The sequence below is a fragment of the Canis lupus genome, chromosome 12 (genome assembly GCF_048164855.1).
Source record: "Canis lupus baileyi chromosome 12, mCanLup2.hap1, whole genome shotgun sequence".
NCBI lineage: Eukaryota > Metazoa > Chordata > Mammalia > Carnivora > Canidae > Canis > Canis lupus.
In genome coordinates, this window is record NC_132849.1 from 63270347 (window position 1) to 63297603 (window position 27257).

The 27257-nt window shown below is 53.2% G+C and overlaps 1 protein-coding gene across 8 annotated transcripts in view; it reads left to right on the forward strand.

Moving 5' to 3' along the window:
• The window catches only part of EIPR1 (EARP complex and GARP complex interacting protein 1), a 120282-nt gene that overhangs the window by 35612 nt on the left and 57413 nt on the right, over nt 1-27257 (forward strand). For 2 of the 8 annotated variants that reach the window (XM_072771243.1, XM_072771249.1), the window contains exons 1-2: nt 25681-25826; nt 25909-26033. The exons of 2 other annotated variants lie outside the window; for them this stretch is intronic. In XM_072771243.1, coding sequence (XP_072627344.1) covers nt 25696-25826; nt 25909-26033 — 256 coding nt within the window. In that variant the 5' untranslated portion in view covers nt 25681-25695. Of the gene's footprint in view, nt 1-3610; nt 3636-25593; nt 25827-25908; nt 26034-27257 lie in introns of those variants that run through there. 4 more of the 8 variants (XM_072771251.1, XM_072771247.1, XM_072771248.1 and 1 more) reach the window with 3 other exon arrangements.

Below are 27257 nucleotides of genomic sequence, written 5' to 3' on the forward strand. Positions count from 1 at the left end.
GCGGGTTCTGCCCCGTGAGGGAGCCCAGCCTCGGCCCCGCTCCTCACCCCCCCGCCGCCCCCCGGCAGCGCCCTGTGGTGCGCCCACGGCTCTTTTGTGTCGGATTCGAGTGTGAGATCCTGGGGCAGTTGCCTTTCTCCCTGTGACTCATTCGTTACTGTAACGCCCGTCCACGCGACAGACGGAAGGTCGGGTGTGTACGGCACAGCCCTGTTTCAGTGTGTGTGTGAGTATGAGTGTGTGTGTGTGTGCGGGGGTGCGTGTAATCTGTTTAGCCGTCCCGCGCTGGGCCCGGCGCTTGTTCCCGGCCATGGGCACGGGGCAGCACCTGCGCTGCTGGGCTCTGTTACGGGCGTCTCCTCCGGGCCCGGGAGGAGTGTGGTGCCTGCAGGCTGGCAGCGTGCTGGTCGCGGGCGTCTGGGCCGCAGCCCTTCTCTCCCCTTCGTTGCGAGGTTAGGGCTCGCCCGGGCCACCTGGGAGCCGTGTGTGTGGTGCCAGGCAGGTGCTGGAGCTGAGCGGCCACGAGACGGCAGGTGTTAGGCGCAGGCCCTTCACCCCTTCGGACGTCCAGGTACGTTTACAGACCCCGCTGCGGTGTGGCCGGCGCTGGTCCCGTTGCCTTCCTGTCCCCGGCGTGTTCCCGTAGGCGCAGGGTGCCTGCCACCGGGGCCTCCTGTCTTTCCAGGCGCGGGTGCGGGAGCCGCAGACGTCCTCAGAGGTATCCGCGCAGCCTGGGTTTGCACAAAAACCCAGGCTTTTGCGGATTCATGCTGCCGTGTTACCAAGTGTGTGTGAGCTTCCGAGCTGTGAACAGCAGGTCGGGAGAATTCTGATTGCCAGGGGCCCTCTGAGCCTTGCGGAGTCCCCGGGACTCCTGGCTTCCAACACGAGGGCTCGAGTGGGCAGAGCTCAGACCACAAGGACGCCTGCGCTGTTCCTAGGCCGTTATCTTACAGGAGCTAGAATTCCAGAACACGGGGCATGTTTTTAATTAGCTTCTTCTTCTTTTTTTTTTTTTTTTGAGATTTTTATCCTGTATTGTGTCTCCACTCCTAACTAACCTCTTTGGATCCCATCTGTGTCGTATCGCCGTCCTCATTGACTTTCTGTAGCACCTCCAAATTTAGTATCATCTGGAAATTTAATTAATGTGCTGTTTACTGCTCCTTCCAGATCACTAATGAAGATGTTAAATAAGACTTGATCCCCAGAGCACCCGCCGGACACCTCCTCACAGTAACGTTCCGTCATTTATCAGTGCGCTTCCTTTATGTCCTTTCTCCAGGTTTCAAGCCACGAGGGGGTGCTTACACAAAGCTCAATTTGAATTCATTTTTTCCAGTAACACTGTACGAAACACTGTGCCAGATTCCTCCCGCCACCCCAGATACGTTCCTCGCTTTGTTCTTCCCCAGGCTAGTGGTGTGTGCCCTGCCCCCGCCGCACCCTCCTCCCCCCACCCCTGTGGCAGCAGAGGCCGTGGCCCGGGGAGGCCAGGACCCGGACCCAGGATGCTTGTGTCTCAGGGCCATGCCCCTTGCACAGAGGCGTCTCGCTGTTGTCTTAGTCTCCTCGGGTCACCGTGGCAGGTGCCCCAGACTGAGGGGCCCAGACAACAGACGTGTATTCTCTCCCAGCCCTGGAGGCTGGAAGTCCACGACTGAGGAGTGAGCAGGCTTGGCTTCTCCGTGGCCTGTCTCCTTGTTTTGCGGATGGCCACCTTCTCCTGGTGCCCTCACGTGGTGTCCCTCTGTGTCTTCGCCTCCGCTTCCTGCCAGGACATCAGCTATTGGATTAGAGCCCACCCAGATGGCCGCATTTAACTTAAAGGCTGTGTCCCCAAATACAGTCACGTTCTGAGATACTGGGGGTTAGGGCCTCGCATGTAAATTTCACGGGCCACAATTCAGCCCGTAACAGCCGTGGATTATTTGATTGATTGATTCATTTATTTATGCAAGAGGTTTGCGGAGGGGGTTCCATCTCGATCAGGTTCTCAGACCAAATGTCAGGTAACCTGCCTGTCATCACTCGATACATTCTTGGCGTTTCACGACCCAGTTCCCTGGTGAGGTGGCACACGCTTCGCTTTTGTGTTTTTAAGACATTGGGGGCCCGCCATCTATTTCGCTGAGGCATTTTGAATCGCTTACTGTTGAGACTGGGCTGTGATTGGAGAGTGTGGGCAGCAGGGTGTGGCAGGGGAGATCTGGCCCAAGGACCTTTGGGAGGCGGGTGGCCCTGCAGGGAGGCCTGGGGTGCGGCCACGGGCGTGTTACAGAGGATCAGCTGCTCTGTGTGTGCAGCCTGCTTTGTTGGAGGCCCTGGGGGGGCGTAGTGGTGGGGCCACGTAGCCAGAGCAGCCCAGGCCTGCAAGCAGCAGCTGAAGTGCCAGGCGGGGGTGGTGAGCATGCTCGTTGGCTGGCCCTGCAGAGAGCAGGACTGCCAGGCAGCAGCATCTCAGGGCGGGCTAGGGTAGGTCGGAGCGGGCGTGGCCAGAGGCTCGCAAAGGGCAGTTTGGAGGGAGATATCCACCCCAGAGCCAGGGGGGTTTGAGATCAGACTTGTATTTTCAAAAGATCACCGAGGAACAGGAGGGGGTGCCCAGGGCCCGGGAGATTGCCCTGCTGCGGCTTCTGCTCCTTCCGTCCAGGTCATGCTCGTCTTCTGTGGTCCTGTGATTCGCCAGATGTAAAACTGTGTGAAAATAGCCTTTAAAAAACAGCGCAAGTACTACAAAAATGAGAAAACCCTTCTCAGTGCTCTGGTAACGTTTCAGGAAGACAGAAGAAAGTATTTAAAAATAAAAAGTGTGGGCCCAGGATGGGAGAATAAAGGTAAACAGATGTGGCATAGGGTTGGTAGGCTATGATTCTTTAGAAGTTGTCTCTATCACTGGCGATCTGCTTGGCTCCTCTTGTGGCCCCGTGGGAGGGCGACTGGGCGGCAGCTGCTGTTACTGGCCGCGGGAGTCAGTGTGGCGCCCCCGCGGCTCCCCATGGCACCCCGCATCTGCGGGAGAGTGTCCCACGTCAGGGCCAGGTTGCGCTTTCCAGCAGAGGAAGGTGATGCGTCAGGAAGCCGGTAGATCGTGGCAGCATGGAGTCCTCGGGAAATGAGAACGCGAAGCGCTGACGGAGCACCAGCCGTGTGGCAGATGGCCGGTGCGTGGGCCCCGTGCCCTGAATGCTGGCCCACCCGGCTCTGCTGCAGAGGACCAGCAGAGCGCCTCCCGCCAGTGAGCCCTCCTGGGCCCCAGCGGTCAGGCGTGGTTCAGCCCGCGGGGTCCCTGGGGCCTCGTGGGGCTGGGGGTGGGGGTGGGAGGCGGCTGACCCCGGGGTGAGGGTGAAGGTCTCAGCCCCCCCTCCTCCTCCCGCACTCCCACCGGGAGCCTGCTTCCCGCCCTTGCCTTCTCCGCACGCCCAGCTGGGCCTTCCCGTCTCATCTCCGTGCTTAGATTCCACCCCTCCGGCTCTTTCCCCTCAAAACAGATCCGGGCTGGGTGCTGTGCTGCTCAGCAGCCCTCCCTGCTCCCCCGTGGGCCGCGGAGGAAGCTCAGCGTGGGCCCTGAGTGCTGAAGACCCTCTCAGGCTCGGCCTGCGTCTGTGGAACTGCAACTACGGGGATGGGACGATGTGAGTCCTGTGAGGGGCTAGTCCCGAGTGCTTGTCTCCTGCGCGCTCTTCCCCACGCCGCCTCCCAGGTGGGCCCCCCACTCGCTTCTGTGGTTCTCCGGCTGCCTTTCATGCTCAGCTCCCCGCCTTAAACCTTCTGCCCGCAGGTAAGTGTCTGCCTGCGGGGACCCTGTGGCACCCGCTGCGCCCTCCCGTCTCTGGGCCCAGCACCCCTGCTTGTCTGGCCCCTGCAGGTAGAGCCGGGCGGGCTCTGGCTCTGGGCACTTGAGAGACTCACCGGGTCGCTGGCCCCCTGGGCAGGTGGGCCATGTTTGCCTCTCTTCCAGATCTGTGGTGAGGCCCAGATGAGAGTGCGGCAGAACTAGGGCTGACGGAGAAAACGCAGGACACCTCAGTAAACTTGAATTTCACACACATAAGGAGTAATTTTTAGTGTAATTACGCCCTCTGCGAACTATTTTTACTCTTCAGTCTGGCAGCCCTTGACGGACGGCACAGGAGGCTTAGGTGTCATCCACCCGGAGTGACGCTGGGTCGTCAAGAGGAGGTGGCTGTCAGCTTGACAGAGGCGGTGGGCGAAGCAGCTCTAACCATCTAGAACGTTCTTAAACCTGGGACACCAGAGATGTAGCGGCAGTCACTGAGGCAGGTGCCGCTGTCCACATAGCGCAGGGAATGGCAGGGGTCCTGGCCCTTCTCCCTCTCAGGCTGCACCGGGAGCCGCATCTCATGGCTGGGCTGCTTCTCGCAGGGGCACCATCTCATCTGCCCTTCTGCCCGCCTCTGACTGGAGTTGGAGGTCAGAGTGCCCGTCTGCGCACTCGCGGGACAGCCCTGCGGGGGGTGTCACCCGTGCGCCCAGGTTGCTGACCACGTGGGCATGGCCTGTGCCGCTGAGGCTGAGGCACTGCTTAGGCCGGGCTCCAGTCGTGCAGGAGCTGCTCTGGCTCTCACCCGGGAAGGGCTCTCAAGAGGCCTGATGTTTGGGCTTTTATCTTATTTTTGGTTTACATAAAAACAGGTTTTTGTAGACGTGATCACATACCTGCTGAAAAATTCTAACAACAAAGAAGGCTGAGTAGCAAAACTTAAATCTCCCCTCCACCCCCAACCACCAGCAGCCGCTGTAACCTCAGAGGTTTTAGGAAGTCAGGGTTAAAGGTTGGGGTCGATCCGCAAGGAAGCAACGTCATCTCGTGTGGCAGTGTTGTGGGAAAAGTGGAACAGCGTGTAAGAACAGTGTGTTACTTTGGAAACCTGAAAGTGAAGGTGCAGGTTTGTGAATCATCCTTTGTTCCAGAATGACCCGTACATCATTCCACCTGGATGTCAGGTGGAGCACATGCTTTGGGTCTGAGTATGTAGGCAGAAACAAGCCTCCCGAGACTCCACACCCTTGTGAGGACCCCCCCGGCTCTGGGGAGACCAGGGGCGGGGCAGGTGAGGAATGAGGCCGTGAGAGTTGAGGTGAACAGGAGACCCCAATGCCCCTCGGGCATTTCCTGCCATCTGTCCCAGGCACTTGGCAGGTCACCAGCAGGGAGCCTCTCCCGGGCGTCGTTAGACAAGGTCTTTGCAAGGAGTTGCCCAGGAAGACGGAGCAGGGAATGGACCTCAGTTGCCCGTCTGGCCTGCTGGAGCTGTCTCCCTCGGCACCCTGGCCGATCAGCTTGTGGAGCTTGCTTGGTTCTGTGTAACGTGGGGCCAGTGCCCCCGGCCCCGCCACAGGCCTCCCCTGGAAACACATGCTTGGCCTTAACCTCCCAGGCACGTGAAGGTCACACGAGGTGGCAGCAGAGGGGCTGGGAGCAGTGCATGCTGCTTGGCAGGTCCTGTGACGGAGGAACCTCGATTACCGAGGTGCCTTTGGGCCTGGACGGCAGGTGGGCAGCAGGCCGTGCGCTCTTCTCTGGGTACCTGCCTTGGTGTCTGCCCTGGGTTGTCACGGCCCCTGCCCAGTGATCCTCTGGGACTCTCACCCTTTGCCGGGGCAAAGCTCGAAGCTTGTGGTGTGTTGGAAATGTGCGCTGAAAAGGATGAGCAAGCCCTGAATGGCAGAAGTTAGCTTTTGGGAGGATCTAGGGAAACTGGACTTGGAATATCATAGAGCATTTTTAAGAAGATCTCCACAAAGTCCTGTTATTGGATCCAAAAAATGAACCACACACTTTGGAAGTAAGCTTTCTCTCCTTAGGGAGGACGTGGCCAGACTAGTGGTTTTCTTTTCCAGGAAACTCTGTTTTACACCACAGCCCCCCAGAAGTCAGCAAAGGTCGCCTTTGTTGACTGGGGCGTGGCGGCTGGGGTTGGTGGGACGAGACGTCAGGGCACACCTGGGATGCCGCAGTCTCTGCCACAGAGAGAGGGTGGCCTCAGTTTGCTTCGTGGAGGGAGAGGGGCCCACTTGAGAGTGCTGTCTTCAGCTGTCTGACGGGGGGGAGCACTGTTTTTGGGCCAGCCAGTGAGAGCAGCAGGGTGAGGAGCTGCAGCCGTCTGTCATCCAGAGACACAGGAGACCCCCCCCCCCCCCAATTTGTTCTGTTCCTGGAGTGTGCAGCAGATGCCGATGGCTCGGGCTTCTGTGACTGTCCTTCAAACCCCGTCCAGCCCTGCATACCTGCAGATCCCACGTTGTGCTCATGTTCTAAGCGGAGGTGGTAAAATGGGGGTTGGTAGCAGGTGCCTCCCCCCCACCCCCGAGTCTCAGCGTCTGTTGACTTAAGTGCGTGGAAGAAAGAGACACAGACTGTTCTTGGGGAATGTTGGTTCGCTTCTGGGTTTGAAGTACTCGACTGCCTTCTGTGTGTTCTGAGTGTGGACGGTTCCAAGTTCTTGCCCTCTTGGGTTTGTTTGTACTTAACCACCCCCCTCCCCGCCCAAAGGAAAAGAACACTGTTTATAATTACTTTTAAAAAATGTTTTCTAACCTGTGAAAACAAATCCTTTCCGTTATCCCTAAATTGTTGAAAGTGTGTTGGGTTTGCCACATTCAGTAACTCGTGCCTTTGGTTACTGACCTACATCAGGATTGGCAAGATGCTTTCATAAGAAGTTGATGATACTTTGAAGAATTCAGGAGTTTGGGGTCTCTGCATGAGTTCTACATTTGATTTTGAAGAAAGAATCTATGAAGAATCTTACTGTAATGTCTTATTTATAACAGATGCCTTGACTGTTTATAGGAGCTGGTCTTGGATGGAATGGCATCAGGATGAGATCTACATAGATTTCCAAACCAGTATAGGCTTTCTGTAAAAATCTATGTTAGTTACAAAGCCCAGGTAATTTATCTAAAAAAGAAAAAAAAATTATCTAAAAAAGTAGCAAACTGCATGTAGGGAAGGGTTGCTAAAAGATAAGGAATTAATAATTAGTGTTTTGTTTTATTTTGTTTTTATATAGGCTCCAAGCCCAGCACGGAACCCAACACGGGGCTTGAACTCATGACCCCTAGATCAAGACCTGAGCGGAGGTGAAGAGTCAGAGGCTTAACTGCGTGAGCCACTCAGGCACGCCAGTAGTTAGTCTGTTTCTGAAAATCTTATCCATAACTTTTGGAAACCAGATTAATCTGGGAGTGTAAAACATAAGAGCAAGGAGAATAAAATCCTGTTCTGTTTCTGGTCTCTCAGCTACTGAAGCATCTAAGGTCCGGACACTTCTGGTGCTGGAGATGCTTCCGCCTGAACACAGATGGTGACCTGGTTAGATCACATGCTGCTCTGCAATTTTCAAAACACTTGTCAGGCTATTTCTTTTTTTTTTTTTTTTTTACTTGTCAGGCTATTTCGATGTGGTATTTCTGGTAATCTGAGTGTAGACATCTTCATATTCCCCATTTTATAGATAAGGAAATAGAGGTTCAGAGGAATTCATTTGCTCGGGATCTCCAAGATAACATATCAGAATCAAATTTCCGAGAGAAATCTATCATTCCCACCCCCTACCCTGTGATGATTTCTCCTATGTGTGGAAAACTTAGACTGATTTGTTTATTTGAAAAAAAAGCCTGATGTTTTGGGGGAAAGAAGCATAAAAAATTTAGGATTGTACGAGGCATAAAAACTTATAGTACCAAAGTTTAATAGATTAAAAAAAATGATCTTAAATATGCGTGAGGTAGGAGAGGTATCCTCCCCAAGTACGACCGTGCCCTAAAGACCTTGTATGTTACGTGTACTGTGATACAAACTTACTGTAAAGTTCAGATGAACTTTTTATTTTTAAATTATCAAAGCTTTTAGAAGCCTTTGAAGACTTACTGATGTTTCTGTTCTAACGAAAACATTAAAAGACGAAGTTTTTGCAATATCTTAAATATCCTGTTCTTTGGAAACCATTTATGTTCTTTAGGTTCTAGAGAAGAAGACACAGCAAACATCTATGTGCTGTAGTCAGCCTTCAGTGATCCCTGAAATGCTGTTTCCTGACCTTAGTTCTGTACCAAGGACGTGCTCCTAATATCTAAATGGCTCCTCATCCCTGCTTTCGGACAGAAGCTGGGGATGTGCCGCTTGACCCCTGCCCGCCGTGGATACCATCACCTACCTACCGGGGTGGCAGCTGGCTGCTCCTGTCTCTAGAGGAGCTGTGCGAGAGCCAGAACATTGCAGTGTAAAGGGTCACAGGGAGCTTCCTGCCCTCCGTGCAAGCTGCAGTCGTGAGGACTTGGAGCCACACATGTTAGGTCCAGTTCAAGGGAGCAGACTCCTCCAACGACGTGTCTACACAAAGCTCTTACCCACGTTGCCGGGCCTTTCCTGACTCTCCTGGTTTGCTCTCACGTCTCCATCACGATTCCCCTCTTGCTAGTAAGGAGCACAGGTGTTATCAGAAGAGCAGGGAGGTGTGAGCTGGTGAGTTAAAGCCTCACCCCCACAGGAGCTGTCTGTCCTTTGGGGGCCCGTCCCTGGTCCTGGGCAGGCAGCCGCCGTGCGCATTCCCCTCCCTGCCTCTTTTGGGCGCAGTGCTCTGGACCATGCTTTGGAGGTTGACTTGTTTTGTACACAGTATGGAGTTGGGTTGTATGTGTGTGTGTTTTTGTTTTGTTCATTCTGCTCATCTTTGTCTTTTAATTGACCTACTTAGATCATTTACATTTAAATTATTGGTATGTCAGGGCTGAAGGCCACCATCTTATTTGTCTCTTCTCTCCATTGATCATTGCTCTTGCTTCTCTTGAACATTTCATAAAATTTCATTTTGATTTATGTGCAGTGTTTTTGAATATACTGCTGTCAACTTAGTGTTTGCTGTAGTGTAGTGTATTACAATCCACATATATCATGTATCAAATCTACGTTGAAAGACGTATAGAACCTTTAAGTAATTAGGTCCCTTTGCCCTTTCCACCTTTAAAATACAATTATCTGAAGTGTTTTCTCCATATTCATTGGTCATCAGATGTGGTGTTTTATATACATATGCATATGTATGTGTGTGTATACGTGTGTGTGTATATACACACATTATGTTTTCTCTCTTGCTCAAACAATGGGAATGAATTTCCCCACCGTTCTGGAGGCTAGGATCCCCCGGCCAGGGTGTCGCAGGGCTGGTGTCCTTGGCCTGTGTCCTCCTGCGGTCTTCCCTCAGTGCTGGGTCACGGTTTTTCATCAGCCATCAAATACAATTTAAGAACCATGAGGAGAAGGATAGTCCATCACACTGATTTTTACCCGTTCTAATTTCCGTTCCGCAGTGGGAGGCCTTCTCCAGCCACAATGTGAGGCTGGGGCTGCTGGTGGCAAATTCACTCAGTTCTCCTTCTGAGAATGTCTTCATCCCCCCCTCCTTCCCAAAGGGTGTTTTCACTGCCCACAGAACTCACCTTGGGCAGCTTACTACTTCTGGCATCTGGACAACCTCGCGCCCCCTCCTGTGGCCGCCACGCCCCCTGATGGGACAGTTGCCATCACAGCGTCAGTGGTCCTGTCGGGAAGGGTCATCTATGATGCGCCCACTCTTCCCGTGTCTCCTGTTTCCACGTGTCTAATTATGACACGTCTCAGGAAGGCTTTCTCTGGGGTTACCCTGTTTGGGATTTTCTCGGTTTCTTGAATCTGGATGCAGTGTCTTTTACCAAACCTGGGAGTTTGCAGCCTGTGTTTCTGCAGGTGTCTCGCAGCCCTGCTGTCCCTGACCTGCCCTGTGACCTCTTGGTTGTGAGTGTTGGCTCCTCCGCTTTCAGCTTTCAGAGTCTGTTTGTTTGTTTACTCTGTTTTCTCTCTGGTAATCGAGCTATTTTCTATTGTTCTGTCTTCAAAATCATGGATTCTTTCCTCTGTCATATTCATTCTGCTGTTGAACCCATCCACTGAGGTTTTACATTTTGGTTACTGTATTTTTCAGTTACAGATTTCCATTTGGTTCCATATCTTCTATCCCACTGGTGAGGTTTTCTTTTTTGTTGTCTTTTCTTTTTGGTTTTGAGTAACACTTGCCCGTTGTGGCATTTTTCTTACTGGCTGCCTTAAAACCCTGTCAAATACTGCCGATACGGATTCATCTTGGTGCTGCCTTTTCTCACTCAGATTCTGGTTTTCCTGGCACTTGGGAACCTCTGGATCTTGTTCTGGGAGGCACTTACCCTGTCCAGGTTTGGGGAGAGGGTCTTGTCTCACTTCCATGTTGTTCCACGGCTGATTTTGGGGGCCCTCGCGGTGTGTCCTGGTGTGCTTCATTCGTGATGCCTCTAGGGCTTCCACCTACCCCTCAGTAGGAATGGGGCCCACAGGACGTGGGCATGGCAGACACATAGAAGACTGCCTGGATACTGAAATAAAGGAGACGCATGGGCCAGAGCTACTGGATTGGGTTCAGCCTGGTCGTGGGATGGACAGTGTTGGTGTTATCAGCGGTGACAGAAGCAGGGAGGAAAGATTGCCTTGTTAATTGTCCACCTGGTGTCTTCTCCTTCCCCTCTTCCCTTCTTGTCCCTGGGAGAGGCTAGGCCTGAGACTGGGGCCCCCGTTGTGGATAGGGGATGGGATGGGAATGGAAAGTCAAATCACAGACAGTGAAATAACTTTGCTTGGCCTGGTGGGGCAGGCGATTCTGAGGAGCTCCGGGGTCCATCCCAATGCCGCTTTGTCCTGACCCGTGCCCTGCTGCACAACCGGCTCTTCCCCGGGGCCTTGCCAGCCTTGCTGTACCTGCTGTGTCACCTGTCCTCATGCCCTGGGGTTTCTTCAGCCATATGGGTTATGTCCTTCCTTTGGTGCTTGGGGACAGTATACATTTCCTTATGTCAGGGCTGTTACAGGTTAGACAAAATATGGCATTTCAGAAGTCTTCATTTTTGACATTTTAGTGTTTTTGTGAACCACACTCTTTTAACCATTTTTACAAGTTTGAGTATAGTTCACACCCAATGTTACAATAGTTTTAGGTGTGTCACATTGTGATTCAGCTTCCCTGTACCTTACACTGTGCTCACCACAAGTGTGGCCGCCACCTGTCCCCACACAATGTTACAGTACCGTCTGTCATCCTCCATGTGCTTTGCCTTCCATCCCCATGACTTCTTCACTCTCTCCCTGGAGCCCTGACCCTCCCACTGCCCTTCCCCATTGTGACTCTACCCCTACCCTCCGCCCCTCTGGCAACTGTCAGTTTATTATCTGTCTTTATGGGTCTGTTTCTGCTTTTTGTTTGTTTGTTTATTTGTTTTTTAGATTCCACAAGAGTGAAATCACATGGTTATTTGTCTTTCTCTGATTTATTTCACTCGGCATAATGCCTTCTAGATCCATCCATGTTGTTGCAGATGGCAAGATCTCATTCTTTTTTATGACTGAGTAATACTCCACTGTATACACACACCACATCTTCTTTATCCATTCATCTATCGATGAACACTTGGGCTGCATCCATTTCTTGGCTGTTATGGACAATGCTGCCATAAACATTCAGAGGTGCATGTATCTTTTCAAATTAGTGTTTTCATTTTCTTTGGGTAAATACCTAGTAGTGGAATTAATGGGTTGTATGGTGGTTCTATGTTTTAATTTTTTGAGGACCCTCCATACTCTTTTCCAGAGTGGCTACATCAGTTTGCATTCCCACCAACAGTGCGCAAGGGCTCCTTTTTCTCCACATCCTCAACAACACCTCTTGTTTCTTGTCTTTTTGATTCTAGCCATTTGACAGGTGTGAGGTAATATCTCATTATGGTTTTGATTTGTATTTCCCTGATGATGGGTGTTGTTGAGCATCTTTTCCTATGTCTGGCCATCTGTACGTCTTCTTTGGAAAAGTCTATTCAGGTCCTCTGAATATTTTTAATTGGATTATTTGTTTTTTTGGCGTTGAGCTGCAGAGGTTCTTTATATAGTTGGGCTATTAACCCCTTATTGGGTATATTGTTTGCAGCTATCGTCTCCCATTCAGCAGGTTGCCTTTTTATTTTGTTGATGGTTTTCTTTGCTGTGTAAAAGCTTTTTATTTTGGTATAGTCCCAATAGTTTATTTTTGCTTTGTTGTGAATCACAGATTTGATTGATGGGGTTTTATGAACTTTATTGTTAATTAATCTCCATTATTTAATCCTATGTGATTATATAAGATTTAAAAAATCTTCTATTTAAAAATAAGCAAAAAACTATTTGGGCTTTATACTTGTTTTTATTTATTATAGCTGTGTTTCTGTTTGGCTAAAGTTGTACTGTTTTGAAATAGAATAAAAGCTGTTGTCGGATCACATGACGGAATGGCACCGTTAGCCAGCAGAGGGCGAAGCTTCTCTGGGATTCTGAGGCCATGATATTAATCATGTTGTACGTTGTTTTCATTGTGTCTGGGGGGAAACTCAGAAGTCACATCGTGGACAGCTGACTTTTTTTGTGGCTGCTCATCATCTTTTGAATAGCCTTCCTATATTTGGGGGGAAAATTCCTAGGTTATTACCCCATTATGGAAATAAGAAGTCAAATTTGCAGTTTCCCTGTGACGAGGAGCTCGCATATGACCCAGGTGCTGCCTATTAGAGCTGGCCACACTGGACAGTGGGGTCTCCCACCGTGGCTGCAGATGGCTTGGGGGCATCGGGGGTCACGGTGGCAGCCTCGCAGGTGGCTTCCAGGTCGTCACAAGTTCCTGGCACGCCAGGAACACACCCGAGGCCTAGGGCAGCGGCGGCAGCCATGGGGCAGCCTTCTGGGTGCTGGGTCAGGCCCGTGCCTTGGTGCACTTTCCAGCCCCGCTCTCCTGTGTGACGGACACTTGCTCCTGCCCGAGCCCTCGGAGCACCTCTTTCGCTGAGCAGAGGCAGCTGCTGTGGACACGCGAGGCGTGGCAGAGCGGTTGGGCTGAGACCCCAAGCCAAGCGGCGTGCAGGTGCCGGCCCACCGTGCTGTCCTCGCCCACGTCCCCTGTGCTCCCTTCCCGTTGACCCCAGTGCGGGCAGGCTGCACGTCCCGCTCACCCCTGGCGCAGGCCTGGCCGCTGGGCCTCCATGTGCCGGGGCCTCCATGTGCCAGGGCCCCCCAGGCAGAGGTCAGCCTGGCCTTCCAGGAGCGTGCGTTTGGGTGGGCAGGGTGGACACTGTCCGGTTCCTTTCCAAGGTGACACTGGCCCGTGGCGGGTGCTCTGCGGGCGGGACTCAGAGGTTTAATGAGTCCTTGAGGGCCGGGGGACCTGCTGAGTTCCCTGACGGCGACCGCCTGGACAGGGCACACGCCTTCTGCTCACTGATGCGTCTCATGGTCACCGACCTGCATATCACGTGTCGTCGTTCCCAGCTCATTCAGGATCAGCCTGCCGTGCAGGTCGGGGCCGTGAGAAGTCACACAGGAGGAGGCTGAGGGACAAAACGAGAAAAACTTGCGGGGAGGAACAGCGAGGTGGCCTGACAGAGTTCCGGGTCTCTCATCGAGGGGAGGGAGGCCTTGTGATTTCTCAGGAAGTTTCTAGACCACCGTTGAGTGGTCACTGCACGGTTCCGTCCAGGTGCGCCCTGGGGACATTGCGGGTGCCCTTCTCCACACTCCGGGAGAGTGAGGATCTCCGTCCAGCCGGTCGGATGACTTGCTTGGTTTCCCAAGTTCTGTTTACACTGTACCGTGGTCCGATACGCGTTGTGACAGCAGCATGTCTAGGAAAGAGCACATACCTTAATTTAAAAACCCTTCACTGCTAAAACCTGCTGACCACCCCTTGAGCTCCCAGCGCTGTAATCACTGGTCACAGATCATTGTAACAAACACAGTAGTGAAAAAAAAAAAAGTAAAAAAAAAAACCAAAAAAACAAATACAGTAGTGAAAGAGTTTGAGCTATGGCGGGAATCACCAGCATGTGGTGCGGAGACATGACGTGGGCGGGTGCTGTGGGCACAGTGCTGCTGAGGGACGCGCTCCGCACAGGGTGGCCTGGACCTCCGCTTGTACAAACAGTGTCTGCAGTGAGGCGGACACAGGAAGACTGGGTGTGTCTGGGCTTTGTTTTCTCTGAGTGACTTGAACGGAGATCCTTCTAGAAATAACCAAGGAAAAAATTCCCCAATTTTTATTTTTATTTTTATTTTTTTCTCTGCTTTAAAGATGAGCTTTCCCTTTGCTTCTAGACGACTGTACCACTGTGCTTCTGGAGGCGTCGCAGACTGTCAGCCAGAGCTTTCCTGTAGGACTCAGGCCATGTGCTGAGACGCCAGACGCTGGCCACCAGCCACCTGGTCAAGCTCTGAGCTGATCACGTCCAGGGAAGTTCAATGGATCGGGTCCAAGAAGTTTTCCAGCAGCTGAACCTAGAATCCCACCCCCCCCCCACCCCACCCCCAGTCACTGTGGGGATATGCTGTGCGGGGATTTTTGAGTTCCTTTCTACTCTGGAGATTTTGCGGCAGTCTGTGTAGACTCAGGAGGCCTATTAAAAAGTCCTCTTGGGTTCCGCTTTGTTATGTGTGGCGGTCTCGCCTCCCTCGGGGCCTCCGGGGGTGGTCCTGTTAAATCCTAATTGGGGTGCTGCTCTCTCCTGACCTCTTCACCCTGTATCAGAGCGAGGGGTTCAGACGCGAGCCTCTGCGTTTCTGTTCGTCCTGTGTTCCTAAAGGAAACACCTATCACATCCAACATCGATGATATTTTAAATTGTGAATTTGTGTCCAAAGATTTCAAAGGTTATTAATCATACTTTGCCACTTTGTAAGTTTATTTTTATCCTGTCACGTCATTTTATCACTCCAAGCTTACATTTGGTCAATCTTTGAATTGAAAGTAAGAGGTTGGAATCATCACTGCAATGTTGTTAGACCAGAAATACTTCCCCAACGTTATTATTTTTTTTTTAAGATTTTGTTTATTCATGAGAGACACAGAGAGAGAGAGAGGCAGAGACATAGGCAGAGGGAGAAGCAGGCTCCATGCAGGGAGCCCGACGTGGGACTTGATCCCGGGACCCCAGGATCAGGCCCTGAGCCAAAGGCGGTGCTAAACCACTGAGCCACCGGGCTGCCCTCTTGTTTTGTTTTTAAGCTAACATGGTTGAGATGTGTTTATTGGAGCGATAGCACCGGCCATGGTGAGCCCCTGGGTGATTACGGATTCCTCGGCACTTGGCCTGGCTCAGCAGGGCAGAGTAGGTCTGTCCTCTGACTCAGCAACTGGCCCTAGGAGAGTCCCCGACACTCAACATTCAAGTGGCTGTCCTCCCAGTTAGTTCTCTGCAGAATTAGAACACCTGCCTCTGTGATTGTTGAGGAAGGTGCTCGAAAAGCAAGGCCGGTTGTATCCTTTTAAACAGAGGGAGTAGGTCGTGCACCTCCCAGTGAGCGCTGGCCTCTGCTTGTCCCAGGACACACCACCATGCTCAGGACATTCTGGAACCCCACTTGGGAGTGGCTTTAGAAGTCAGGTTCATTGCTGTCTAAGAAAACCTTTCTGCTGACTTTATACAATAGTTTCTAGCTCCTGATTACTGTGTCCTGTGTGATTACCTCTCTTGTTCAGCAGGCTGGATTCTGAGATTTTGGACTGTTTTGAAAACTCAGGTGTGCCCGAAAGAACAAGGTCTTACAATGAAGGATGTACAAATGAAAGTTTTGGGAGGAGTCTGCAGGAGCTGCCACTGCATTTTGGGGTTCATAGGCTTTGTTCACTCTTTCGTTGTTTGCAATTCACGACCTAACGTATTTTTATAGAAAAAGTGCTTGGGTGACAACTGGTTTATAAACACCCTGTTGATGGTCAGATGTTGATGTGATAGGGACTTTCTACCTTAGTCCTGAAAGAAGTGGATGACATATAGCTTGTTTTTGTTTCTCGTTGATTTATTTTTCATGGAAATTGGTGTTGGCAAGCAGGGCTGCCAATAAGGTATTTAGGCCGATACACAAAGTGCATCTGACCTCCATCCATAAGAAGTAGTTAGAACACACACACACATCAGAGAGTCTGAGGGGAGGACGGTCCTAGACCATCGCAGGCACCTAAGCATCTGTTTTAGGAACCGATGTCCATCCAGAGCTGTCTCAGGGCAAAGCGCCACATGGGAAGGAACCGATGTCCATCCAGAGCTGTCTCAGGGCAAAGCGCCACATTGGGGCTCTTGCAGAGAAGCTTCCGGGGCCTTTTGAGCACAGCAAGACTCGTGACTGTAACGTGGGGAAGACGCCGATGAGGTTGCAGTGTAGCTGCCAGGGCTTCCAGGCACCCAGACTCCCGGCCAGGCCACTCCACACACTCAGCCTGCCATTCCGTCTTCTGGAACAGTGAGAACCCGCACTTCCAAACGTCTGTGTGTCTGGGCCTCACTGATGCTGGGAGACATGGTGGTGCTGGTGGCGCCGAAGTGGGGTTTCACTGCAGGGAAGGGCTGTTCAGAAGAGGATTGCCTTCTCTTCCTGACTCCAGAGGGCAGACCTGGGGTCCAGCAGAGGAGGGAGCGAGGTGCACTGGTTTTGATGACGTCCTCTGTGAGGACAGGCAGGCCTGGCTCTAACTGAGGCTGCCCCAGAGCAGTGCACTGCTTTGCACGGGACACATTCATGGGGACCTCAGGACAGAAGGCAGGGGCCGCCCATGTTACTGTGGTTGGCATGTTTGTATGGGGTCCCTTTCCCTGCAGGGGACAGAGAGAGAGCATCCTGGGGGAAGCAGCCCCATTATGTAGTCACCATGTCAAGCAGCTGGGACATCTGAGAGTGTTCCCGATGGAACAGATTAAGGAGTTTGCAAGGTTATGTGGAGGACGCAGAAATGTACTTGTCATGGCCCTCGAATGTCAGCGGGGGGGGAACCATTGTTCCAGAACCAGTTTGCAAACACTGTGAAGACTGTGGGTTCGACGGTAGTACTGGGAGCCATACGTCCCTTCAAATGAGTGTAACCTCCTGTGACGCGGCGATAGGCCTGACAGATCCAGGGGAAGCAGTAGATGTAATCTGACGTCAACAAGACTGGATTCTGTGCCACACACCCAGCCATCCGTAAAACGGTGACACCTAGTCTAAACCAGTGATTTACAAACCTTCTCTTTAAAGCCATGCACCCACATTTTCATGTTGTGGGGAATCCCGGTCTATAGAGAGGCTAAGACCAGGGCTGGCGATCTCTGCCAATAGCATCTGTTAGGGGATGAGGGGAACAGAGAGCAAATGGAGCGAGACACTAGAAAGTCCTCCCCGAGTCACTGCCATCTGAAATGGCCAATGCATCAGCGTTGCCCACCACTCTGCCCCATGTGTTCAAAAGGGCCTGGCACGTAGTAAGCACTAAAAAAATATTTGTTGAATTCAGTGAATGAGCAAATACATGAAGGGTTTGCTCTGGGTCTACTTAAAAATAAAACTAATATAATTAGGATGATAGTAAACCGCACAATTAATGGGCTAACTCTGGCCCACTGCCGGTTTTCCGATAGTTTTATTGCCACACCATGTCGTGGCTGCTTTCTGTTGACGTGACAGTCTGGAGTCATTGTGACAGGGACCACGTGGCCCACAAAGCCAAAACCCCGTACCGCCTGGCACTGCACGGCAGGAGTTTGCTGTCCCTGGACTAGGATCCAGGAGAAAGTCTGTGCTTCCTCAGGTGCGTGAGGCTGGACCGGGGGTCCGTCCAGAGGCTCAACACTGAGAAGCCCAAAACTCCACTCACCACACAACAGGGCACTGCCCGACATAGGAGAGACTTGAGTAGCCAGCGAGCCTAGATCCCTTCTTTTATTGTTTATGAAACAGTTCGTATTTGCCAGGCCCTGCGGCAGCTTCCGTCTCAGTAAGCGTGTGACACAGGCAGGGATTTCTGCACTAGCAGACGAGCACGGGGAGGCTAGTGGCACTCGGGGCCCCTCCGCGCCTGTGGGTCTGGGGCCTGCGTCTCACAGCACCCGATGCTCAGGCCAGCCGCTCTCCTCCAGCCTCGCCTTACCTCCTCTCTTGGCACCCTACCGTCCGTGTTCACGTGCCCTGTTTGTCCACACGTCGCGCGGAGTGTTTCTTCATGCCAACTCTCCTGGTCTTTCCTTTGCCACCACACCTGCATGATGAGCTCCCAGCATGGGCCACCCTGGCCCAGACCCTGGAGCCACAAGGGACGAGTAAAGTCCCCTAGTGCTCATGTCAGGATCACGGGCAAAGAGAGGTGTTGCACTACCACACGGGAACGCCCCGAGAGATGTATTCTCGTGGGCACCACCTGCCCACCTGCTGATGCTGGGAGAGGCTGAAGGCTTCCTCTGAAGTAGGGACAAAGTCAGCTCCCAGGCTGGATGGGAAGGATGGTGGGTCAAGGCTGTGAGAGGCTCAGACCCAGGCAGCTGAGATGGGTGTGCAGGGGGAGGATGTGAGTGTGCAGGGGCAGGAGGGCAGGGTCGCATCAAGGTCTGGGACAAACTCCTGTCAAGAAGGTCACTGAGCTGGTTGAAAATAGTCATGCGGGTATAATAATCTCTTGCAGTTGGTCCTAGACCCAGGGCAAACAATTACTATTGTACAACAAAATTCATTTTTGCTTATTATTTAAAAAATACTTGTGTTTATTATATATAATTATTTACTAAATTTTAAAAAATATTTAATTTATTTATTCGAGAAGGAGAGAGCAAGCAGGGGCTGGAGCAGAAGGAGAGGGACAAGCAGACTCCTCCTCACTGAGCAGGGAGCCCAACGCGGGGCTCGATCTCACGACCCTGAGATCATGACCTGGGATGAAATCAAGCGTCAGACGCTCCACCAACCGAGCCCTCCGGGCGCGCCTGTGTATTACACTTTTAAAGTGGAGGAGTGAAAATCTCAGGTGCACTTTGGATATCATCAAGGAATTATTAAGGTTGATACTTGTTCAAGTGTTGGCGACCATGACGTCCATCGGCCACTGCTGTACTGCATTCAGTGGCAGGGAGATGCATCTTGTTGAGCATCTTGTCTCGTGGCTTTGCTGGTAGCCTCATGCCACATCAAATGACAACATCGGGTGGAGTCCAAGTTGCCCATAATGAGGTTGAGGACTTGGTCGCTGCCATAGGTAACAGCCCATTTCTCACCTGGGTGGGTGGGTTTGCTAGAGCGTCCCAAGAGGGTGCCCCTGGCAGGATGCCACAGCGAGCGCCGGGTGCAGTGTATGGAGTTGAGGTGCACATGGGTCCTGGACCCCCAGGCTTTCCAGCAGGCCCTCCGTCTGCCTCCCTTCTCTGAGCCCACACGGGTCTCAAACTCCACTGGAGGCGTCAGCTGCCCCTGGAGCATGCAGCCTTGCCGTGATTCGAGAAGTCAGGGCCACCTTCAGCAGGCTGGGCACAGGCCCTCCAGGTGCCCCACCGACCCAGGCCACCACACCCCTCACGGTGCCCTTCACCATGCTCCACTCAGGGGTCCTGGGGTGTAGGCCACTGGTCTCGGTGGTCCTGGGGGCAGGGGCCAGCGGTCTTGGTGGTCCTGAGGGCAGGGGCCAGGGGCGAGCCTCCTGTGACGGCCAGAGTGCCCTGAGCCAGAGTCCTTGGGCAGAGCCCACCAGCAGCCTATAGGTTGTGACAGTGTCTTCAGGATGATCTGGGAGGGAATGCGGGGGACAAGAGGAGCCCAGAAGACTTGAGAAGGCTCCCACAGTCTAGAGCATGGTGCTCATTAGCCTGGAGGCCTGTGTGTGAACTGGAAGGTTCTATGCTGTTGGTTTAGCATGGCTTATTTTGTTTGATGTGAAAAAGTGATTCCCATTTTTTCTCCAACTAATGGCAGTTTTTTTCTAGACCTGGCCACAGAGGTTTATTTATAAATAGTTTTAGTGTTTCTGACAAAACAATGGCCCACCCATCACTGCCTCATATTTATTATTTTGGTAAGAGTGGAGTCTTCACTGTAACTGTTCGGGCTGCTGTAACAGCAGGCCTGTGCTTCTCACGGTCTGAGGCTGGAGTCCAAATCAAGGCCCAGTGAGTGTCTGGTGACGGCTGCTTCCTGGGTCATAGGTGGCTGAGCTCAGTTGGTGAAGGGGTGGGGAGTGCCCTGGGTGTCCTGTACGCGGCCTCGGATCCCAACGTGAGATGCAGCCCTGCCCTCCCAAAGGTCTCACCTCCTGGCACCGTCTCCAGGGTATTAGGGTCTCCCACGTGAGTCAGGGGCACCGTCTCTGGGAGGTTAGGGTTTCCCATGTGAGTCAGGGGTACCATCTCCGGAGGGCTAAGGGTTTCCCATGTGAGTGGGGCACCGACATTCAAGGTGCATTCAGACCACAGCACCCCATGTTGCCGTCTCCCACTCGCTAGTGTCATCCTCTTGCACAGGCTGTGCAGCTGAGGGCTGAGGGCTGTTTTGGGAGGTCCTTATCTGTCCATCCAAGGAGCCCAGGTGCTTTGGGAGTAAGTGCAGGGATGCAGACATTAGGATCAGATGCACCTGCTTTGAGTCTCAGCTCTCTGTGAATCTGTGTGACCTTGAGGCAGTTCGTAGGTTCTCTGAGGCATAGGGTCAGCATTTGTAAAAGAGGGCTCCTAGTAGCTGCTTGGGAAGATTGTGGGGAGGTTAAAGAGATTCATTCATGAGGTGCACATCGTGGGCCAGCCCTGAATCGGAGCCTTGGCAGTCACCATCACCATTGTGGATGGCACAAGGCATATGGAACATACTAGGCATGTGACCTTCACTGGATGAATGGGTTACAGAGCTCATCTCAGGATGACAAACCATTGACATCATGTAAATGACAGGTCGTCAAACTGGCTGCATGCTGGGATTACCCGAGCTGCTTGTAGAAGTCCCCTTCCCTGGGCCTCACCTTGAATTCAATGTTTTGCATAAGGCACTGACATTAGGAGTTTTAGACTATCCTTGAGTGATTTTAGCAGGTGGTCAGAATTGACACTGTTGACTTAAGACCTTTGGAGAGCAGGACACAATGGGCCTCAGGCCACCGTGTTGTCCCCCAGTGGGTACCCGGGATGGTGACCCCGTGATGGCCCTAAGGCGAGGGTGCAGATAGGCTTTGGAGTCCAGCAGAGTTCCACCCGAATTGGGACTGCCTCTTACTAGCTGTGGGACACTGTGGTCGGCCATGTGATCCCCAAATGGACTCTCCAAGAAGATCCAGAACATGGCTGATGCTCAAAAACACTGGTTTTGCTGTTTATAAATGATGACACGTGATGTAGAAGCATAGTACGTTATAGAGCTGATGTGTCCATTAAATGAGAGAAGGTTTGGAAAGTACGTGCTACAGCTTCTTAGACTTACTCTCTCATTGTGTCACCCATGTATGTTATAAATACGTTACCTACTAAACATACATGTGTGCTGATTGCTTTTAAAACTATTGTCTTAACAAGTATTTATATAAAAAGTTTTAAAAATACGATGTAACTTATTTTTATAATATAATCCTGATCTACATCATAATGCATTTAGCGAGCAGCCATCTTTCCTAGATCCTTTTTGAAAGCAGATAGGTTATAAATTATAAATATTCAATGCCTAGCAGAATCTGATACAGAGAAGGCATTCAGGTATGTAATGAACTGTGTACTATTCACATAAGATGGCATCCCATTTTGCATCGATGTGAATCCTAATTACAAAAAAATTGAATTCTTGACCTCCAAGTGACTGTGTAATACTGGGTGTGACTGTGATTCTCCTCTGCGCAGTCTCTTCCCACCCTTAGCCATCCCCCACTGCTGTGGGCACTGGTGCTCAGGTGGGAGCTGGCGCTCAGGTGGGGGTTCACATCCAGAGGGGTGGCTGGCTCTGAGTGGTGGAAGCTTCCAGGTGGAAGCTGGTACTCAGGTAGAGGCTGGTGTTCAGGTGGGGTCTCCTGTGCAGGTGGAGGCTGGTGCTCAGGTGGGGAGGGTCTCATGTCCAGGTGGAGGCTGGTGCTCAGGTGGGGGGGGTGCTCACGTCCAGGTGGGGGCTGGCAGGTGCTCAGGTGGGGCGGGGTCTCATGTCCAGGTGGAAGCTGGCACTCAGGTGGCGGGGGGTCTCATGTCCAGGTGGAGGCTGGTGCTCAGGTAGGAGGGGCTCATACCCAGGTGAGGGCTGGCACTCAGATGTGGCCAGAGGTGTGTTTCTGCAGTGTGGAGACCTGGTTTCAGGTCCATCAGGTGTCCTGGTTGATGCAGGAACTGAGGAATCTCTTAGGAACTTGGGGAGAAGCTGAAGTTTACAGCTGTTCCACTTCCTGTTGAGCAAACTAGGGCTTGGCTCCTGGAGTGTGGAGAAGGTCACCTGCTGTCTCTGCCTGCCTGTAGCACTAGGGGGTACAATAGGTTTTCTCTGTGTCCTTCCTGCTTTGTTCAGGCAGACAGAAACACGTCTGTACCTGCTGACATGTGTGATTGGATGGTGATTAGTCTGGCTGCCAGAGGAGGACCCAGAGGATTCACGACCCCCGCTCACTGTGCTGCTGGAGGGACTGCTGCCCTGCCGCCCGCCCGCACACGCCTGCCCTGCCCTTCAAGGGCTTTCTGTTCTCCTCCTTCTGTTGCCCCTCCCCCATCCTACTCACATCGCTTTCCTCCGTGGGAGGTCTGGGACACCTGACATTCAGTACAAAGCCAGAGTTGGGATTAAGAACCTTTAGGAAATGTTCCTGAGTAAGTGTAAGCTGTGGTTGATTGCTGTGGCCGAGTCTTAGGGGGAGAGATTTTCTCTTGACTGTGGTTCCTGGGAACATTCAATTACCCAAATTATAACCTCTGTACCCAAACTCCCTTCACATTTTAGTGGTAAAATAGCACCTTTAAAAAGGGATCATGATTTTGTATCCTTTTGCATTTAAAAAAGTCTCGCATCTCTTACAATTTTTTGTGTTCCTTATATGACATGTCGTAATTACTCATTCAGCATCTGTCACTGAGCATTTACAGCGCACCAGGCACTGTTGTGGACCTGGGGGTACAGCAGTGAGCCAGACGGGTGCCCTCACGGGGCTGCATTTGAAGATGAGCAATGCATAAATGTAAATATGGTTTCTGGTAGAGAAAGTGTTATGAGGACAAACTAAAGCCAGTTAAAGGCATAGAGAGTGAGTGCTGGGCACTGACTGGTTGGGGCAGCCTCTTTTGACGAAGTGAAATTTGAGCGTCCAGGGAGGGTAGATCAGGAATGAGAGAGCGCGGGTGTGTCCATGTGCCACGAGTATGCGAGGGTGTGCACATGCTATGTGTGAGGCTCTGTGCATGTGCCACGTGTGTGAGTGTGCACTTGCTGTGTGGAAGGGTGTGTGTATACCATGTGTGAGTGTGTGCATGTACTGAGCCTGACTGTGATTGAGGTAGTGTATGTGCAAGAGCTATGTGTGTGCACATGCTGTGTGTGAGGCTCTGTGCATGTGCCACGTGTGTGTATATAATGTCTCGTGTATGTGCATGTGCTGTGAGGGTTTGTGTAAGTGTTGCATATGAATGCACACACTGTGTGTGGGTGTGTGCACGCATGCACTGTGTGTATGAGTGCATATCCTTGCTGTATGTGAGGGTGTGTGCGTGTACTGAGCCTGAGTGTGATTGAGATACTGTACATGCAAGAGCTGCATGTGTGCACATGCCAGGTGTTTGTGTGTGTGTGAGTGCATGGTAACCATGTGTACACCTACCAAGTGTGTGTGAGGAAGTGCATGGAGCGCATGTGAGTGGGGGTGTATTTGCTGTGAGTGTGCACATGTGCCAAGTATGAGCGTGTGTTCACATACACCGTGTGTGTGACTGAGGATGGGTGTGTAATCACTGGGTGTGTGCCTGTGTGCGTGCACTGTGCCGAGGTCCAGGGGTGGCCTCCCTGGAGGAGGAGCTGGCATGGGGCAGACAGCGAGGAGGCCGGCCAGTGACCCCCAGCGTCCATGAGCAAAAAGCGGGCGCGGGCGGGTGAGGCAGGAGGTGTCTGGGTCGCGGCGGGGCCCGCAGACCCTGGTCCCCAGGAGGTAGTGAGTGTAGGGGTGCACAGGGAGGGGTTTCAGCTGGCCATTCCGGGCCTGCGGGAGCACACAGGACAAAGGCCTGGGGGCCACAGGGCAGGGAAGGCAGGACTGTGGGCACAGGAATGTCCACCGTGCTTGCACTGGCATAGGCGTGCTGTGTCCCTGGGGAGGGACGCGGGATCCGCGGGCTGGGCAGTGGGCGCCTGGCTGAGGGCAGGAGGCACCACGGGGGCTTCAGCGTGGAGGGGCACGTATGGGGACAGGACAGAGAAGGGGGAGCTTGTGCAGGCCGGGGAGGGGAGGACCTGGGTCACTGTGGCCGGCCAGCCCTGCTCCCGCCACACCCGCTCTCGGGTCCTGCTGCTGGCTGCCAGGCAGCTTGGGGTCCCGGGTCTCATTGCCCACCCTGTCTGCAGACAGAGAACGCTGGAAGGCGGCGTCTTTGCTATAGGGCTGTACTTGGGGAGAAGACCCAGATAGAGGGGCATAGTGACAGAGGGGTCACTGAGGAAAGGGAGGCCCAGGCGAGGAAGGACGTGGGAAATCGCCAGGGAGTGGGCATGGCCCTTGTCCCTCTTGTCCGGAGCGGTGGGGCCGTTGCGTTGCCGAGGACACAGAGGTGCTGATGAGAACTCCAGAAAGCCAGGTGCTGCGCGAGCCCTGGGTTTCACGGGCTCGTCACCGGAGGAGCCCCGGGAAAGTGCCTGTGCCCTGGCAGGTGGGAGGGTGGCCGCCGTGTCCCCACCCTGGGAGGGCCGGGCCGCCCTTGCCGCTGCAGGCTGTGACTACAGGCCAGGAGTCCCGGGGCCGTCCTGGGAAGCATGGCCGTGGGCTGGAGTCCTGTGGATCAGCCCCCTCCCCTCGGCTCAGCCTCCCTGGTTACGTGTTTAGCATTCGACGCATCTGTCGAATGTGTGCCCTGGCCATGCTGCAGTCTGGCCATGCTCTCGGGGCCGCAGCTTTGCTCCGAGACAGTTGCAAGGTCGGTTTTGTCCGCTGGGATCTGCACGCTTGCACTCGAGTCAAGTGGCCGCCTTCCTGGCTGACAGGTCTACCCGCAGACACCTGAGGGCCTAGGGAGGTGGGGGGAACAGGCCCGGTTGCTTAGCAACAGATTCCAGCCCGCATCTGTGCTTTCTGGGCCCGCGTGGTGGCCTGGCTTTGTGATGGCGAGGACTTTTTGTTTCTTATTATACTCTTCCTCCATCGCTGAGGCTGCTGTTTGCTTGCTACTGCCAGGCAGAGAGCAGAAGAACTTTCCCGACCCCCGAGCCAACCAAACGGTGGAGGACCCTTCCTCAGCTATGACATTTGGCATATGACAGTCTGTCTGTCTGTCCTGTGGTAACTTTCCGAGGAGTTAGGTGATTTAAATGAATTCTCTGAAACTAGCAAACGGGCCCCAGAATACACTTAAAATTCAGCGTTTGAATTCCTTTTTTGTTTTCTGATGAGATAGTGATCTGTGTTTTAGAGGAGCTCTGTTGGAGTAGAAGTTGAAAAATCCCATCCCTGGCTGTCCGTTGAGGGAATAAAAGCAGTGTTTCAGGGTCACGTGCAGCCTGCCCACCCACCCGGGGGGCGCTGACTCCTCATTGCATTCATCTCCCCGGATTCTCAGTCCACATCAGACACGCAGCAGCCTGAGGATGTGAGAGGAGGACCACACTCTACGGAGAGCCTCAGTTCCCAGTGGCCGCGGAGCAGGCCCTTTGGAGTTCACATGCACCTGTCGGTGACCACACACACAGCAACCTGTCCAGGTCACTCTGAATGGTTCTTGGTGAAGAGAAAAATAAGACTGAGGAGTGGTGTGAGCGTGAGGAGAGTGCAGCAGAGCATCAGCAGGGGCAGGTTAGGACAGAGCCAGGGCGGGGAGCCGGGTGGGGGAGGGACAAGCCCTTCACGCCTTCCCCACACGTCCTCTTCCCCTTAGGAAGGCAGAGGGCCTGACCACAGATGGGCACTCAGTGAGTGTGTGGGGAGCTGTCTCATGCTGGAGGGGGCCACAGCACCAGTGCATCAGCATCTGTCTTCCCTCCACCCAGCAGACGTCATCAGGTATGTGCCATACACTGGGCAGGTGTCTCGATGTAACTACAACAGCAGTTAGGTCACCTGGACCCCTGCCCACATGGAGTTTACATCTCAGGGGAAGCAGGTCAGTGCATCTTCACTCGGTGGCCTCTGCACCCACACCCTCTTGAGCAGGCCCAGAGCCGAGGCCGTAGAGCATGGTGTCCCGAACTTGGTCTTGGAGGCCAAGCTGCATCTGCTTGGAGGTCTAGGCTGGATCTGCTCCTCACTGTGGGTGTGCCCTGAGCCTCGACTCTCCCGTCTACATGGGGATCGATCCCCTAGCTGCGAGGCTGCTGGGCAGACGGACACAGAAACAGCTGGTGTGTGGTCAGGGGGTTCTGGTGCTTGTGTTCTGCAGGGCGCTCCGTGAGGCACGAGGCAGTCTAGGGCACCCCAGCCCCGAGGCCACGCCACCTTCACACCTTCATATGTGCTTACAAAACTGCTTCCCCCGTCCCTGAGGTGAAGACAATACATGTCAGGACACATGCACGCTGACCGCTTGACTGCCCCCCACACCCCCAGATTTGAGCACCTGGCTGTCCCTCACCCGCGGTCTCCCCATGTCTCTGGGACACAGCCGGCAGGACGGCCTCCTAAGCTGGCCCTGCTTCTGCTGTGCCTCTCCTGGGCTTTCTGACATTTAGCATCTGCCAACTGGAGATACGTGGTGGCCAAGTCACGGTGGAGCACTTCCAGTATCAGCAGCGCGATGTGGCTGTCCTCATGGCAGCAGTTGTAAGATACCTTTTGCCTTATAAATAGGTTGACTCTTTGAGAAAAAGCCCTCTTTTCTGACGTGCGTGGGTTCTCAGGTCAGGAATCTGGCAGGGCATGGCAGGGTCAGCCCCTCCCTGCTTCCCAGTGCCTGCACCTGGCTGGCGGGTCTGGTGGGTCTGGAAGGATGGAGCCGGGGTCCTGGGAAGGCTTGTTACTCCTGAGGGTCGTGGTTGAAGCTGGCTGTTGGGGGGGGAGGCTTGAGCAGCAGCAGCTAGTCCTCTCGCCGTGGCTGGTGGCTTCCTCATGCCGTGACACTGGGCTCCTCGGCGAGAGAAGCAAGAGCGGCCAGCCGCTGAGAGCGTGGCCATGTGTGTGTGATCGCAGAAGCTGGGCCTTCCCTCCACCGCCACACACCCATCTCCGTGTGCTCGGCAGCGGCCTTTCTCCTTTGGAACTCGGAAGCTCATTTAGAGCAGTTCTGGACAG